Raw genomic sequence first — 15738 nt, 5'->3', positions numbered from 1 at the left:
CACTAATGTTTTAGTGAATATGCAGTCAATACTCCATGCGTAGTGTTTTCAGCGATTCCATCTGTTTTTTTTCAACGTTGCAGAAATCATAAGGCCCTACAAGTTACATTCAAGAGCAAAAATATTAAAGTGTAGTCAGAATTTTTGAATAATTATTGTATTTCTTACCTGTCTCAAGTGTCTTTGCCCCTTTGGGGTGATGAACACAAAGCTGGAGGTGGAAAAACTTCACTAGCTCCTCTTTCAGCACCAAGCTGGGTCTCATCTCAGTATAAACACGCAGCATAGACGGCAGAACCTCCTCACCCAGACCACACACCCTCTTTCTGCTGGACAGAAGCACTGAGCGCAGAAAAACGTTCACAGCAGATACCAGGTTCTCCAGAATCATTAGCTGTCCATCCGGCCTGAGGAAGAATATCAAAACACAAGTAGGGCTGTCAACGTTAACTTGTGCGATTAATTCTTAACCTTAACGCATTAAAATAATTTACTGAAGCATGTGAAATTGCATCATTAAATGGAATTTACGTCATGCAGTTAGATAATCTTGGAAGTCAGGAGTCTACCACACTGAGCATCTACAATACCTGTAACACTGGTAGATGGAAATTACTATCGAACCCTTTAACTCGATTTCACTTCTCTGTTTGTGAACTTTCTAACTACTGATCCAGTAAGCAAAGCATTCAATCAGTCCAAAACTGTGCTAATGTAAAGAACACCAGGCTGATTACATCAGAGATGGCAGACAGAATAGAGACTCATGTTGTATTTTCAAGTGAATTATTAATTTTGCGCTGTGTGAAATACAGACTGAACAGAATGTCAGAACATCCCACCACTATATGATACAGCCAGATTGATACGCAAACTATCAAAACATCTCAGCTGTATAAAGCAAACCAGTGTCTCGCTAGTAAAGTTTTTATGGATGAGGATTGCAACCAAAGTAAAGATGATGCGGTGACACAGGAGTCAAACAGTAAGCATGTGAGTCCGTTATATTAATGCGCAAACAAACCAACTGCGCTCTTGATGCACTGATCACACATTGTATCTATGCACATTCATGTTGTTTCCACACATTGAGGATGAAAGATTGATCTGTCATGTGTATGTTGCTGCGTTTAGTAATTCTGAATGGATCTGTGTACTGTAGTTGGTATATTCAATCAGGTCAAGGTGGTTGGTTTAGGTTTTTTGGCATCTCCATGTGGTTCTATTTGGAACTTGACTTGTCTAAAATGTAAACAAGCTCTTTGCTGACTCCTTATGCTTATTTGGTGTCCTTTTGGAGTCTCCAAGTGTCCTTTTTTGGAAAGACGCCTAATATTACCATAAAAAAATCCTGAGAGAATCACCCTTCAATATGATGGTTTACTTTGCTGGATATAGCAAATTATGAAATGAATGTGTTAAACAGTATAAATGATGTGTGTTTAATTTCATAAGTGTGCAATTAATCGTGATTAATCACACAAAAGGTTTGCATCATTCACAAAGATTTTGTGTATAGACAGCCCTAAAGTTAAACATGATTCATCATAAGATAAAAAAAAAACATGTGAGACGTATTAAATGATACCTTTTCAGAGCCTTCAGGAAGAAGTTAAAGAGAGTGTGGTACAATCCCTCTGTTTGGACACAGCAGCCCCAAACGACCGTGTAGATGATGCGACTCACTTGGACTCTATTGGTCCCTGGCTTTGATCCCTTATTGAACAGCCCACAGTACAAATCCAAAAGACCTGCGCAACAAACAAAACAACAACAGAAAGAGAAAAAGATTCAAATAAACACTGGCAGGGTAAACTAAGTGATCTCGTGTCAACATGGACTGGGTTATTTTAGGAAAATAATTAACTGATTGCATATTACCATGCTTATTACATGACCACTTACCAAATAAATAAATACATGGATATTAAATAAATGAGTCAAAATAATATGGTCTTATTAACTTAGCAAGCACCCTAGCACTAAGACATGCATTGCAACAGTCTTAACTGATTATATAAATAGTATTTCTTTTTTTTATTTATGATTTTTTAATAGTTAGCAAAAGTACATGTAGTGTAGTGGTAGTATTTGTAAAACCAGCACTGGGAATAATAAGATTGAGCGCAATACAAGGATCACAAATCTGGCACATACAAGTCGGTATAAAGTAACTACACATATATACAGAGGGAAAATATTAAAATTACAAAGTTCACCCAGAAAGAAAATTCTGTCATCATTTACTTTTTCTAAACCTGTATGCACAAAAAAATATTTATTTTTGAAGGATGTTGCCTTCTGAAAAATATTGGCCACATTGACATTCATTACATGGGCAAAAATATCGTCAACAAAATATCAACTTCTGTGATCCACAGAAGATTAATAAAATGCATGCAGGTTTGGACATTAGGGTGAATATAGAGCAATTTAAGAAAGAATGCAAAAGGCATTATACACACAAAGCAACATGTTACACTGGTCATGCACTCACTGTGCCACTGCTGCTGGCTCATCTCACACCAGTATTTACGGACAGACAGGATGTTCTTTAGCAGAATACTGCTGTAGTCCTCGCCGTACGCCGCACAGCTAAACGGACTCTGTAAGACCTCCACCACATGAGAAATCAGCTCTGCACACTTTAACTTTGGACCGCCTGCAGAACAGAAGTGTGATTTTCTTTAATGGATTTCATGGACATTTATCTAATGCACAGTAATAAACATCCACATAGATATCTTCGATGAATACAGAGAAAATCTTTGATTCTCTTGTACTGTCAACTCTAGTATTAGTGGCTCAGATAATTACGTTGGTTGGCGCATCTGATGAAATACTTCATCAGGCTGCTGATTTCCTGCATCTTTTTCTGTCGGTTTGCATGCGTGGTGGCGGAAACGTTGGCTTTTCCTGACTGTAGAAGTTCTGTCTCCTTTTGAAGAAACTTCTGTAAAAACCTGTACAGAAGAATCAGTACAGAATGAGCACACTGTCAACTTGCACCATAGAATAACAATGGATTGAATTGAAAAACAGACCGGAAAACAGCATCCCAGGTGAGCTGCTTGGAGCCTTTGCATCCTGACGTACGATCAAGTTCCTCCACCGTGTCTGGTGAACGGATGAGTCTCCTGAAGCGATCCACCTCTTTCTGGAAAAAGAAACGGTTTGTTTTGTCTTTATTATCCACAATAGTTCATAGCCCAGTGGTATCTGGATCAATGACTTGATGCTTATTTATGTGGGTCCAGATCTAATAATTTTCTAATAATAAAAATAAAAAAAACTCACATTTAGACCACTTGATTCATTTTGACTAAGAATGCCTATTATTCACTAATAAGAATTTATTTTTGATTTAATATATTGATTTGACATACATTGTTTGATATTGCCAAAACAATCAGCACTGTAACAAATTATATTAATAATTCACTGCAACTTATTTCAATAAGGTAAAATAATGTAAAAACATAAGCATATTATAATTTAAAGTCAGTACATTATCATTTAAGTTGAAATACTTACACTACCAATCAAGTTGATTATACTTAAAAATTTAAAGCAGCAACTTAAGTTAAAATAGGTGATTTTTTTACAGTAAATGTTCTGTAGTCATGTTCAAATGTTCAGTTTGAGCACCACATTATCTTCCAATAACTACAAAATATTTGACATCAAAATATGGAGCAGGTTACAGCATTCAGAGAAACTTCCTGTTTATAATCAATACAAATAAAAGTTCATTAATTAAATATTAAAAAAACATACACTGCATACATTAACATACATAAGCTAAATCCACATTTCTATACTGTCAAATGTTAAGTATTAATATCATCCTGTTTTTTTTCTGGAAGTACCTCATATGTTGATTTATAAAACTGATCATTCATAATTCAATTCTAAGTAATTATTAATATTTTATTGTTAGTCCATTTTAATTCTCTCCTTGAAAATTCGAAATACATTTTGCATCTTAATTGCTACCTTTAATTCAGATTCATGAACTAAATTATCAGTGATCTTAAGAATTTAGCTTTTCTAAGGAGTTTCATATCAATCAGGCCACTGATTTCAGAGTAAGTTATGCATCAGAATGGACAAGATGTTTCACACACCTTTCTCTCTGTGGCTTTCTCATTTTCAAGTCCTCGGCAGCACACTAGCAGCTCATGCAGCGCCAGACTCATTGTCTTTCAGAGGCAATTAATCCAGTTCATCAGCTGTATAATGAAGTATGTAACGTTACAGAGATCTCTGACAAGTGTCTGTCATGCATCTGCTTACTAACCCATCATCACGCGCCAAAAATATTGATCCGGCGTTCAGATTTGATCTATTCAATAAAGCACATCTGCTTAAAAATCGTCTATCTGTTATGTGTCTGCTCCCAGTACTTTATTTATCATCCGATTCTTCAACTTTGTTTTCCATGCGTGTCACATCAGTACCGCCTTCCAGCTCTTCTTCACTCCGCTCTTGCTGCTTGAGCTTCATTACTGCCACCTGAAGGACTGAGAAAGTACTAGCTCGTGATATCAGTTCTCTGTGCTGATGTTTGCAACTTTTAGAGCTCTAAAGTATTAGAGTAAATGCAACTAACTGCATTGCATGCTATTTATTTCTGCTACAAAAGATATATATCGCCAACTACAGGGCCTATATTGAGTACAAGTAAAATACTTAAGTACTGTTAAAACCAGATACTTTTACTCCAGTTGTTTTGGAGTTGGGAGTCATTTTCACTGTAAGGTATCTGTACTTTTACTCACGTATGGTTTTCTGGTACTCTTTATACCTCTGATTTTATATACTTACAATCTGTAAACAAGTCATTTAGAAATGCTAAATACAATATGACCTCACAGAAACAAATAAATAATGTGCGTTTAACTGAAATGCAATGAATAATTGTGCAATGAACTGAAATGAGGAAATGTGAAGAACAAGGACACTCAAAATATTCAAACTAAATACTGTTTATGTGTTGTATCTGTTCTATAGATATAGAAATAATTGGAAGGAAAGAAAGAAAGAAATATATTCAGAGATAGATAGATAGATAGATAGATTTTGGAGATCCCGCCCCTTTTACTTTCTCGTCACAGGAACTAATATAATATTCATGAGTCAAATAAACAAACGTGACGTCGCCTCTTTTTTGTCCATCATGGCGGCCGCCAGGAGACTTAAAAGCGTGGCCGCGACTCAGCCGGGGTTTTTGCCTGTTAAATCGAGTCTGGACGGCAACAGATCGGTTATTAAACGGCGAAAACGCGTGAACAAAAATAAGAAAAAGAGCTGGAACAAATTCAGTGATATCCAGGATGTGGAGGAGTTTCTAGACGACGTGCGGCTTCAGGAGAGAGCCACTGGGTGAGATTAAGAAAAAAATAATAGTAACTTACTAGCATATTTATTTATGTTAGCACATAGGTGGTGTACTTTACACCAATAATCTATTAAAACTTTATTTTGGCAATATATGGTTGTTTACAATATGACGCGTCGCTAAGTGTCATGTGACTAGTATTTCGTGTAAGTTTGCATTAATATCTTCGCCACGTGGTTTAGAGTACACTTGAAGTGTTTTGGTCAAGGGCACACTATTAATGTTTCATCAATTGCTCTGTGTGTGTGTGTGTGTGTGTGTGTGTGTGTGTGTGTGTGTGTGTGTGTGTGTGTTTGAACCTTAAACCTTTAAGTGAACAGAATTAATCTTTAACCACAGTTAAAAAAAAAAATTACTTTTTTTTTTTTTATCTCCTTTCATCCATAGGGGGTTGATATCTGAAAAAACAGATGATTCTCTCTTCTTTGTGGACACTGGTGAAACAGATGAAAAAGATACAAAAGACACACAAGCACGTAAGTGTAAACTCCTCTCTTTACTAAGTAACTGGTTTTCCTGTGCAATCCATAACTGCTGTTCTTGTTATAGAGAGAGAAATAGAGACGACAGTCAAGAAAGGTAAACAGTCTAAACCTCTGCGGATAGATCTTATCCTTCAGCCAGATTCCCACATACAGGCCCCAAAAAAGTGAGTACAGTATGACTACCTGTAAGATTTACTTTCAAAATGAACTGTAACCTGCATAATCTTCTGCCCATTGATGATCTCATCCTTGCGCTCCCAGTATTTCTTTGGGAATGTGAAGACAAAACAATGGGACTTGGAGGGCTGTTGTGTGAACGGCCTTCCAGGATCTGAGGGCATTTTCTCAAAATTTGGTTTGAGTTTGTTTGTTTTCTTTCCTTTTGACCAGTGCCATTTTATCTAGAGAACAGCGTGGTGACAGTACAGTTATAGAAACAGCATATGAAACATGCACACAATTGGGGATTAATATTTCATTATAAGCATATCATATCTTCTCTGTAGATGTAATGCAGATTCACAGAAAGTTATGGTGTTAATATTTGTAATATCCTAATGCCTCAGTCACATTTAGTAGATAAGTGCTGTGCTATAATAGTTTCCATTTTGTGCCAACATAAACAGTCAAGAAGTTGAGATTTGCTGTATAGTAAATATCACTTTAATTATACTTGCTGATACTTTGTATCCAACATTATATAGGGTCCTGTGCAATGATATACTTTTTACATTAAATTTTGTAAATAAACAATCATACAGCCGAAATTAGCGCTATAGCGTACGTTTCTTTTCGTTAGTGTTCTGTATTTATGTATGCAGGTAAAGTTGGATTTATTTTGTGGTGATGGAAATGAGAAAGCAATTGAAATTTGCTATAAAGTGGCATTAATGAAATTTATTTAGAACCGAATTGTTGGATTTTATACTGCACCACACATATTAGGATAATTTGATAATCTCCAACCCTATTTTTACATGACCCTGATTCTCCTAATATTCTTTCAGTGTCTTGGCGTTCCAGCAGCCCAATGCTAAAAAGCAGCGGCGCATATCAGAGAGAGCAGCAAAGTTGGCGGCCTTGGGAGTGTTGCCACGGAGAGAAAAACTTCTTCAACTCCGAAGGGCTGCAGCCACCTCTGGGGTGTCAGTTAAGGAACATCCAGTGGCCAATAATAATCCAAAGAGACCATTTTATGACCTATGGAGTGCAGGCAGTGAGTAGAGTTGGTCTTTACACTTTCTCGTGTGATGTGATGTACACAAGTGACATAATGTGACTCAATGTCCAACAGCTCCAGAGACGGCTGATCCCTACTACCTCGAACAGACTAAGAAAAAGCTTGTTAAGGTGAGAACAGTGTTCATTTTTTGTTGTGATAATTCATAGCTATTTTGACAATGGTGTAGCTTGTGGCTGGCCAATATATCAGCCATTATTTGGTATTTTGTAATTATCAAAGATTAGAAAAAGCACGTACTCATAGACCCTCCCCTCAAAATCAGGACAGAAGTGGTCATAAGTGGACAAAAGAGATGGATTAAAACACCAGGTGCAAACTAGAATGTCTTCCTTGTCTACTTGCTTCTTATTAGCTTCTTAATACCAGGTGTAAACAGGGTCTAAGGTATTAGCATCGGCAATTAAAAAATCCATATCAGTGAACCACTAGATTTAGCTGTTGTTGTGGTCATGTGCTGAATTTGTTGTTCATTTTTCACTTTTTTAAGAGACCAGATAGACTGAATGAGAAACCTTCCATTCTTCCTGCGATTGAAGTTATCGCTCCTGGAGGTTCATACAACCCAGACTTCTTTTCTCACCAGGTAAAATACTGTCCGTTTCTGCTACACAGCTCATTGTATCAGAAAACATTTTGATTTGATGATCAAATGGCCCATCTGTTAGTTTTGAAGTTAATTTTTGTGTGTTTCTTTAGGACCTGCTTCGTAAGGCCCATGAGGTAGAGGTCAAGAAGCAGAAAGTGGAGGAAAAGTTGGCACGTCAACTAGCTGTGAATGAGGATAAGGCCACTGAGGTACAACTTCTAACCATATGCTAACACCTTTAGGTGTGGTCACGTTAGCTAAGAATTTGCAGCTAAGTGATGTATGAAGCACGGCTCACACAGAAGTCACTTTCAAACCAAACCATTTTGCAGCAAATATGCATGGCCAACTCCTAGTGAGAGGACTGGATTCTGCCTGCACAAATTCATAGAACAACAGTAAATATGACCACATTTACCATAACTAGGCATGACTAACATCGCTTGTCTCACATAATTTTTCTCTCCTTGCTGAAAGGCTTGCCGTCTATGATAATAATTGCGTTTTCAAAAATGTGTAATATTCAGCAGAAAATACTGTATCTCACAGTGTAATGCTATTAAATTGTTTTCTGTCTGAAGAATGACCCAACATAATTGTACTCAATTTGCTGTATATTAATAAGTTAATAAAGCAGTTGTTAGGTATTGGGTAGGATTAGGGATGTCGAATATGTTCATGCAGAATATTTGCTTTATAAGCCCTAATAAACAGCCAATATGTTAGTAATAGGCATGCTAATAAGCAACTAGTTAGTTAATAGTGAGAACTGGTCCCTATACTAAAGTGTTACTTTAAAATAAAAATAAAAAATGGTAAGCATTATAGTGTTGTGTATACTATTTTGGACATAAGCTCCAAATTCAGATTGGCGTGTGTCCACATGCTGTCCTAAATATGCATTTGTTTGTGTTTTAGGAAAGCACCTTTAAAGAGCAGGTGGAGGGATTGATCGATGAAGAGGAGACTGTACCACAGGAGACAGAAGGGGACACCGAAGACACAGTCATTGGGCCAACTGCAACACAGGAAAAGAAAACTGAGAAACAGAGGAAAAAGGAGAAATCTGAAAGGATTAAGGTAAAGGAGAATGGATTGGCTTGTTGACCAAGGAGGGTATCGATCTCTCGATTAACATTCAAAGCTTTAATCTATTGAACAGGAGTTGCAGAGGAAGGCGGAGCGTCAGGTGATTGATAAGAAGCAGCAGTTGTTCCAACTGCGATCTATCCATGCCAGCGTGAAGAAGCATGAACAGAGGACCGAGATGAGGCACGCTCAACGCAAGGCCCAACAAGAGGCACAGAAAAGCATGCCTCGCCGACTGGGCAGACTCAAGTCAGTTGTTTTACAATTACAGTTATTCTTTTAGCAGACGCTTTTATCCAAAGCGTCTTACAATTGACCTATCGGTATAGAACACAGATAAACTCCTATTAACATGTACCGAAGGGGTCGAGGCCATGCTGTGCTGCTTTAGAGAAGAGGAAGAGAAAACTAGGGGTGCACGTAAAAATCTATTCATGTATGAATCGCAATTCTGTCTTCTAATGATTCTAATGGATTCACAAGTTTCAAAACCCATGTTCTAAAGCAGTGGTTCATGCCCCTCGCATCCCCCTGCTCTGCGCTCTCTCTCTCTCTCTCTCTCTCTCTCTCTCTCTCTCATTCATTTTATCAGCTCGGCTCCAACTATGAACTGTTCCAATTATACACTTATTTTCACATAGCAATGAGAAGGGTTAAACGGAGCGGTTGCAGTACTGAATTAAAACTTTAATCAGAATAAAACCGTATATTAAAGCTAACGGAAGCAGTAGCATTTACAAATAACACCGTATCTAAAAGTACGAGACAGCAACACACAAACATACCATTAAGAGTCGTGCTTGCAAAGGTTCTGCGCGATCCTCTTCACTTATATCCTCTGCGTTTCAATTGGCCTCAAATTGATGAGCAATGCTGACAGTGCCATTGTTTACAATACAACCGAAGTGTATGCCGCTGAGGTGAGGGGCGTGATGTTTAGACGCACACTAGAGGTGGTTTAGGCATTCACAACACACTGGACCAGCTGACCAATCTCAGCCCAATGCATATTTCTGAGGGAGGGGCTTCATAAAACCAGGAAATGATAAGCGCGTTTATCAGAGAAGAGACAGAGCCGTGTTTTTGAACACTTGTTAGACTGCACCCCATAAACACAACCAAGCCTAGAAAAAGTCAACCACCCCTTTAACATGAAGAGTGAAATGTAGACCTTAGTTTGTTTTTGCCCTTCACTGTACAAGATGCAAGAACAGTTTGCCATTTAGGTTTGTGCGTTGGCACAAACTCACTAACTTTAATGTTAGCTAGTTTTAGCCAGAGATACCTTGCTGAAATGCAAGATGACATTAATGTTCTGCTTGAGCAGATGAAAATTGTAACTTAAAGAGAACCAGAAAATGAACGTTTTCGTCTTCATTGGGATTGGGGTTGAATGCTTAGGGACATTTTGCTCTGTTCTGTTTGGGTTTAGGAAATAGAATCAAATAAATTCTATTGCCTATCCACTCAGGATACCTGGAATCAGTGTTACAAGTACCCCAGGCACATCGTTTTTCCATTTTTGAAGCATAACCCCCATAAAATCGAAGAGAAACATTGGAAGATCCGAAGTTCTCAATGGTGCAGAAACCGAAAGATGTCAGAGTTCCACTCCCCGTGCAACTGATACTCTACTGCCTTTGGCTAGTCTGCTTTCAAGGGGAGGGGCTTACGATAGGTCAATTGAGCAATACAAGCTATTCATCAAAAAGTTGCAAATAAACACAGGAAGTGTTCATACAAAGTTTCAGGCGATATTCAGATTAGCACAAGCTAGACAGGGAGGTATTAAGGAAAAAGAAGGCAAAGTTTTTTGTGTGTGATGGTACCACAGGCAATCGCTCACTCCTAGATCTCAGACCTCTGGAGGGGATGTAGATTCATAATAGTGAGTGGAAGTAGGCGGGTTCTGAGCCTATGGCTGTTCTATATGCAAGCATCAATGTCTTGAACATAAGCGCTTCAACCGGTAAAAAAAGATTACACCAGGATTTCTGACCAGATTCATGGGGTAATTATTGATGAACCTAGCTGGATGGTAAAATCATGCTGTAGAGGCGGAGTGCCAGGGAAGACAAGAATCTCAATCTTTGCCAGGTTGAGCTGCAGGTGATGTTCTTTCATCCATGCTGAGATGTTCGCCAGGCAGCCTGAGATTCGTGCAGCTACTGTTGGATCATCTGGTTGAAATGAGAGAGAGAACTGTGTCACCAGCATAGCAATGGTAGGAGAAGCCATGTGCATGTATGGGTCCCAGTGATGTATCGTGTATATGGAGAAGAGGAGGGATCCAAGAACTGCTCCCTGAGGAACCCCAGTGGCATTTGTTTTCCTGCACACTACATGACATTAAATCAGATTAAACCATTTTCTCTGTCATGAAGTTAGTCTGCTGTACTATCCATAAATGCCGTACAAATGGGTATTCTGTTATTTATTTTATTAAATAAGGCCAGTAGTATTACACATCACTGACACCCAGAATGTGACAATTTTAACCATTTTTTACTAAATGCTTTTTGGGAAAAGTTATTCTTGTTCCTTTTTTTTTTCTTGCGACAAATTGTAATGTTAACTGCATTAAACAACCATTCAGTCCTGTTATTATGGGGGGAAATTATTGCAATTTGTACACCATTTGCAATTCACATTTATTTTTATTTTTTTCTCAGTTCAGTTAACTTGTAAATATATAATGTAAACATAAATGGTTGTTTAAATGAATAAATAACTACCTGATTGTGATGATGCATAATACGCAGGTGTAACATACTCTAGATTGACTGTATTATCACATTTCATTCGAAGTGTTTTTTTTTTTTTATAACAAATAATGTTTCACAAATGTTTTCACACATCCAATGGAAACAAACATACCGTTCAAAAAATATCAGTGAGATCAATCTGACAATCTTTTGGCCTTTCCAGGTACGCTGTTTTCTGATGGATACTGGCTTTCTTAAAAGGGTTGTTTAGGATCGTTTATTCCTGTACCATATTGTTCAATACATACATAAAAAGCTAAGAAAAAAAACACAAAGGTTGGTAAAGTTGTAACCTGGTGTTCTTTGATTGGAATTGAAAGAGTTTTATTTTTCCGTAGGTACCAGACACCTGATCTAGATGTTCAGCTTAGCGATGAGCTCGCCGGTTCTCTTCGCAGTCTAAAGGTATGTTTAACTGCTAGTGTTGAGCTCTTAGATGCAGTTGTATTATTTCTAACAACATGTGTTTCTTTGTCATGCAGCCAGAGGGCAGCATCCTAAAAGACAGATTTAAGAGCTTACAGAAGAGAAACATTATTGAGCCCAGAGAAAGAGCCAGGTAAGTGTTTTATTGCTTTATTTGTATAAAATCAATGAAACATTTAAGTGGTGTTTGCTGCAATGCTTTCTGTTTGACTTTCATTTGCATGTCCATTTTTAATCGTTCCTATTCTCCTTTCAGGTTTAAGAGGAAGTACAAGTTGAAGTACTCAGAGAAGAGGGCCTTCAGGGAGATCGAGTGATGCTCAGTGTTGTGTTTTCAGCCCTCCAACAAATGGTGTGCTATTCATACTTCAATAAAAAAACTGTTATATTCCAACAAACTTTTGTCTCGGTGTGTCAAAAACAATAGTATCAGTTTTATTCCTATACTGTTTTTCGCAATCCACGCTATTGCAATTATACTTTAATTCCCCCATTCAGCTAGCCAAAGGTGACTCTGGCAAAGGGGGAAAAAAATCCATAACGTGAAGTTTGTGGGGAAAAAACCCTTTACATGAACCAGACTTTACTAGAGCAGCCCGTCCCCCTCTGGAAAGGCACACGTTACAATAAATGTTTCACATATGGCAAATATTTTCTAGTTGCATTGTGTTTGCAATACTAAATTGTATATCTAACATTGCATTTTAGAAATCTTTTTTTTTTTTTTTTTGCATTTATTATGCAATGTAGTTTTGTTCAGTGTAGTTATAGTGAATGCAGTTTGTTCAAACTAAATGGTACACCACCTACATGCACAGCTGCAGATTGGTTGCAGTTGTTGCTTCAGGCATTGCCTAATGCAGGACTACTGCCTGCCAAACAGGCTTAAATTAAGATCATTTAATATTTACTGTTTAATTGCAAATGTAAGGACTTAAACTAATTTGGCCCTTTTGTGATTTAAGTTGAAATAATATTTTAAAGAAAGTATTGTATTGTGGAAGTTGCAATGTCTCCAGTGCAGTGAGGAATCCAGAATTCCACAATGCAATGCATTCAACTTGACCTTTCACTTTCAGGGTGATCAATGGACTACATTTGCTAAGTGTGTAAATGACAGAATTGTCATTTTTGGGTGAGCTGTCCTTTTAAAACAATGTGATTTCATTTAAACATCTCAAGACATCAAACACCGAACTGCTGAAATGTTTTAGGTGTTAAAGATTTTCAGAGAATGGGCAAGTTTGTTTTTTTTTTGTTTTTTTTTTTGAATTATGCTAAACCTGCATATTGTGCAAAGTTTTATGTTTGTCAAATATATTATATAGAAATATATGTACTTTTAAAGTGGTGTAAGAGTTTCATTATTTTTTTTTAAGCTTTCCTGTTTTGCTGTTGAGATAAAAATGGCATTAAATACACTTTTAAGAGAATAAGTCAACTTTAAAATCTTAACATTCTTTTAGAATAAAAAGTGCTGAATAATCATTTATTTTTGTGATAAGTCTACACCACTCGCCGAGTATGAGGAGGTGGGGGATTGTTTCAGTCCCATTATCTTAAACTTTAATTAAGGCCCCTGCCGGGGAAATAAGGGCTTTTCCCCTTGCTTCTCGCAGGCAAAGCTGATTATCATGCAATCATGGGTGGGAATGTAATCTTACCTAAAGAGATGCCTTCCCTAGTCATCATCTTTGATCCTTGCTGTCCGCTGGAGTGTCCCTCCAGTAATCCTGTCCTGTTGCACATGCCAGATTCACTTCAGTAAGTTCCTAAGCTTTTATATCTGTGAAGAATGTTAATGACAAACACAGTAATTGAATCTTGAGTTATAGGGTTGAAATAACACATTTATAGAGGTGTTATAAGTAATTAAATTCTCCTCAAGTATTTAAAGCAGTACCAGTGACTTCTGGGGGCCCTAAGCAAAAGTTATTACAATTGCCCATACTGTAACATCAGTGGGATTCGTCAAAACAAGATTAGAGAAAGTGGACAGTGGACTAAACTGAAACAAAAGGCTAGCAAGCCAAGTTAAGAAGCCAAAAGCAAATGGTAAAAAATAATTTGCTGTATCTGTTGTGTAAAGCTGCTTGATCAAGTAAATGTGGAGTAAAGCTGTTCTGTTGTGTAAGCCTGCTCTGTTATGGGTAGTGTAAAGTTATGTTGTGTAGATGTTTATGATCCTGTTCTGTTGTGTAAAGTATTTTTGTTTTATGATACTGATTGTGTAATTACTGTTGTGTAAAAGTGCTCTGTAAAGTAAATGTAACAATGTAGAGCTACTCTGTTGTGTAAATCTGCTCTGTTTTATGGTGGTGTAAAGTTATGTTGTGTAGAGGTTTGTAAAAACTGATCCATTTTGTAAAGTTGGTGTAACTGCTGTGTAAAGGTACTCCGCAAAGTAAATGTGATGTAAATGTTGTGTAAACCTGCTATGCAACATAAAGGTGGTATAAAGTTGCACTGTTATGTAAGGTTTGTAAAGCTGTTCTGGTATGTAAAATGTGCTCTGTTGAGTAAGTCTGCTCTGTTACATAAAGGTGGTGTAAAATTGTTCAAATGTGTACATGTTAAGCTGTTCGGTTGTGTTAAATTGTTGTAAATCTGAAATGTTTTGTAAAACTGAGATGTTGTTTAAAGGTGGTGTAACTGTTGTGTAAAGGTATTTTGTAAAGTAAATGTGGTGTAGAGCCGCTCTGTTGTGTAAACCTACTATTTACATAAAGGTGGTGTAAAGTTGTTCTGTAAATTACAAAACAAAACACACAAGTTCAGAAATTAAGTTGTGTGTAATAAAATGGAATGACACAGGGGAAAAGTATTGAATACATTAAGAAAGTGAGGTGCAAAAAGGCATGGAAAGCCAAGATACCAGCTGAAATCTATCAGGAATTAGAAAATCCTGCCTCTAGTCAGTGGAAATTAATATTAGCTGGTTCAGTCCCGATGTCACGGTTTGGTTTCTGTTCAGTTTCCCTTTTGCCCTTATTTGTTTTTTCCTGTCATTAGTTAATCATCGTTCATCCTGTTCACCTGTCTTGAGTTAATTATCTTGTTTGATTTATCGTCTTGTCTTTTGTCTGATCTTAATGTTAAGTTAGTTTGCAAATGGTTACGTGGGTTGATGTTAAATAAAGATACTCCTTTTTTTCCTACTCCTCGTCGTGCGCTCCTTGCTACAACCACATACCCATAACACCCGACACCTACAGTACCAAGATGATGAAGATGAAACAAGGGTGGACATTTCAGCAAGACAATGATCCCAAACACATCCAAAGAAACTATCAATTGGTTTCAGAAAAAGAAAATAAAGCTGCTAATCACCCGACTTGAATCCAATACAAAAAATAAGAACTAAAGGTCAGAGTTCAGAAGAGGCCCATGGAACCTTCAAGAATGATCTGTGGAAGAATGGGCCAAAATCACACCTGAGCAATGCATGCCACTAGTTTCTCCATACAGGAGGCGTCTTGAAGGTGTCATTCATTACCAACAAAGGCTTTTGTACAATGTATTAATAAATTTCTCTGTCATTCCATTTTATTACACAAAACTTAATTTCTGAAATTATTTGTTTTGTTTTATTTGTATGTATCGATTACTTGGGTTTTTACCGACAACTGGTGAAAATTTCATGTTGACAGCACCTTTAGAAATATATTTACTGAATGTGTTCAATGCAGGTGCATCTAAAATAAAAATAGAATATCGTGAAATAGTTATTTTTTTTTAAACTG

General features: G+C 37.2%; 2 protein-coding genes across 2 annotated transcripts in view; one reads left to right on the top strand and one right to left on the bottom strand.

Moving 5' to 3' along the window:
- The window catches only part of atm (ATM serine/threonine kinase), a 63900-nt gene extending 59472 nt beyond the window's left edge, over positions 1–4428 (bottom strand). Inside the window, exons 1-6 of the mRNA XM_079387218.1 lie at positions 4128–4428; positions 3045–3157; positions 2818–2963; positions 2498–2662; positions 1589–1751; positions 169–407 (exon numbers count right to left, since the gene is read on the bottom strand). Coding sequence (XP_079243344.1) covers positions 169–407; positions 1589–1751; positions 2498–2662; positions 2818–2963; positions 3045–3157; positions 4128–4199 — 898 coding nt within the window. The 5' untranslated portion in view covers positions 4200–4428. The remainder of the gene's footprint in view (positions 1–168; positions 408–1588; positions 1752–2497; positions 2663–2817; positions 2964–3044; positions 3158–4127) is intronic.
- A 733-nt stretch (positions 4429–5161) lies between these two features.
- Positions 5162–15154, top strand: LOC306851468 (ribosome biogenesis protein NOP53-like). Its single transcript, XM_079387724.1, has 12 exons — positions 5162–5385; positions 5789–5877; positions 5951–6050; positions 6894–7102; positions 7181–7236; positions 7617–7712; positions 7826–7924; positions 8634–8795; positions 8878–9053; positions 11908–11974; positions 12052–12128; positions 12252–15154. The coding sequence occupies exons 1-12, from the start codon at positions 5180–5182 to the stop codon at positions 12310–12312; spliced, it is 1398 nt and encodes a 465-aa protein (XP_079243850.1). The 5' UTR covers positions 5162–5179; the 3' UTR covers positions 12313–15154.
- The last annotated feature ends 584 nt before the right edge of the window (positions 15155–15738 follow it).

The sequence above is a fragment of the Barbus barbus genome, assembly GCF_936440315.1.
Source record: "Barbus barbus genome assembly, chromosome: 31".
Classification (NCBI taxonomy): domain Eukaryota; kingdom Metazoa; phylum Chordata; class Actinopteri; order Cypriniformes; family Cyprinidae; genus Barbus; species Barbus barbus.
The sequence above is the reverse complement of the archived record's forward strand: the minus strand, read 5'-3'. Positions and strand labels throughout refer to the sequence as shown.

Bases quoted from the DNA above. Each gene is read 5' to 3' on its own strand.
- LOC306851468 (XM_079387724.1), top strand. From the start codon at position 5,180: ATGGCGGCCGCCAGGAGACTTAAAAGCGTGGCCGCGACTCAGCCGGGG. The intron at 5,386-5,788 runs GTGAGATTAAGA...TTTCATCCATAG, and splicing joins CTTCAGGAGAGAGCCACTGG to GGGGTTGATATCTGAAAAAA. The intron at 9,054-11,907 runs GTCAGTTGTTTT...ATTTTTCCGTAG, and splicing joins CGCCGACTGGGCAGACTCAA to GTACCAGACACCTGATCTAG.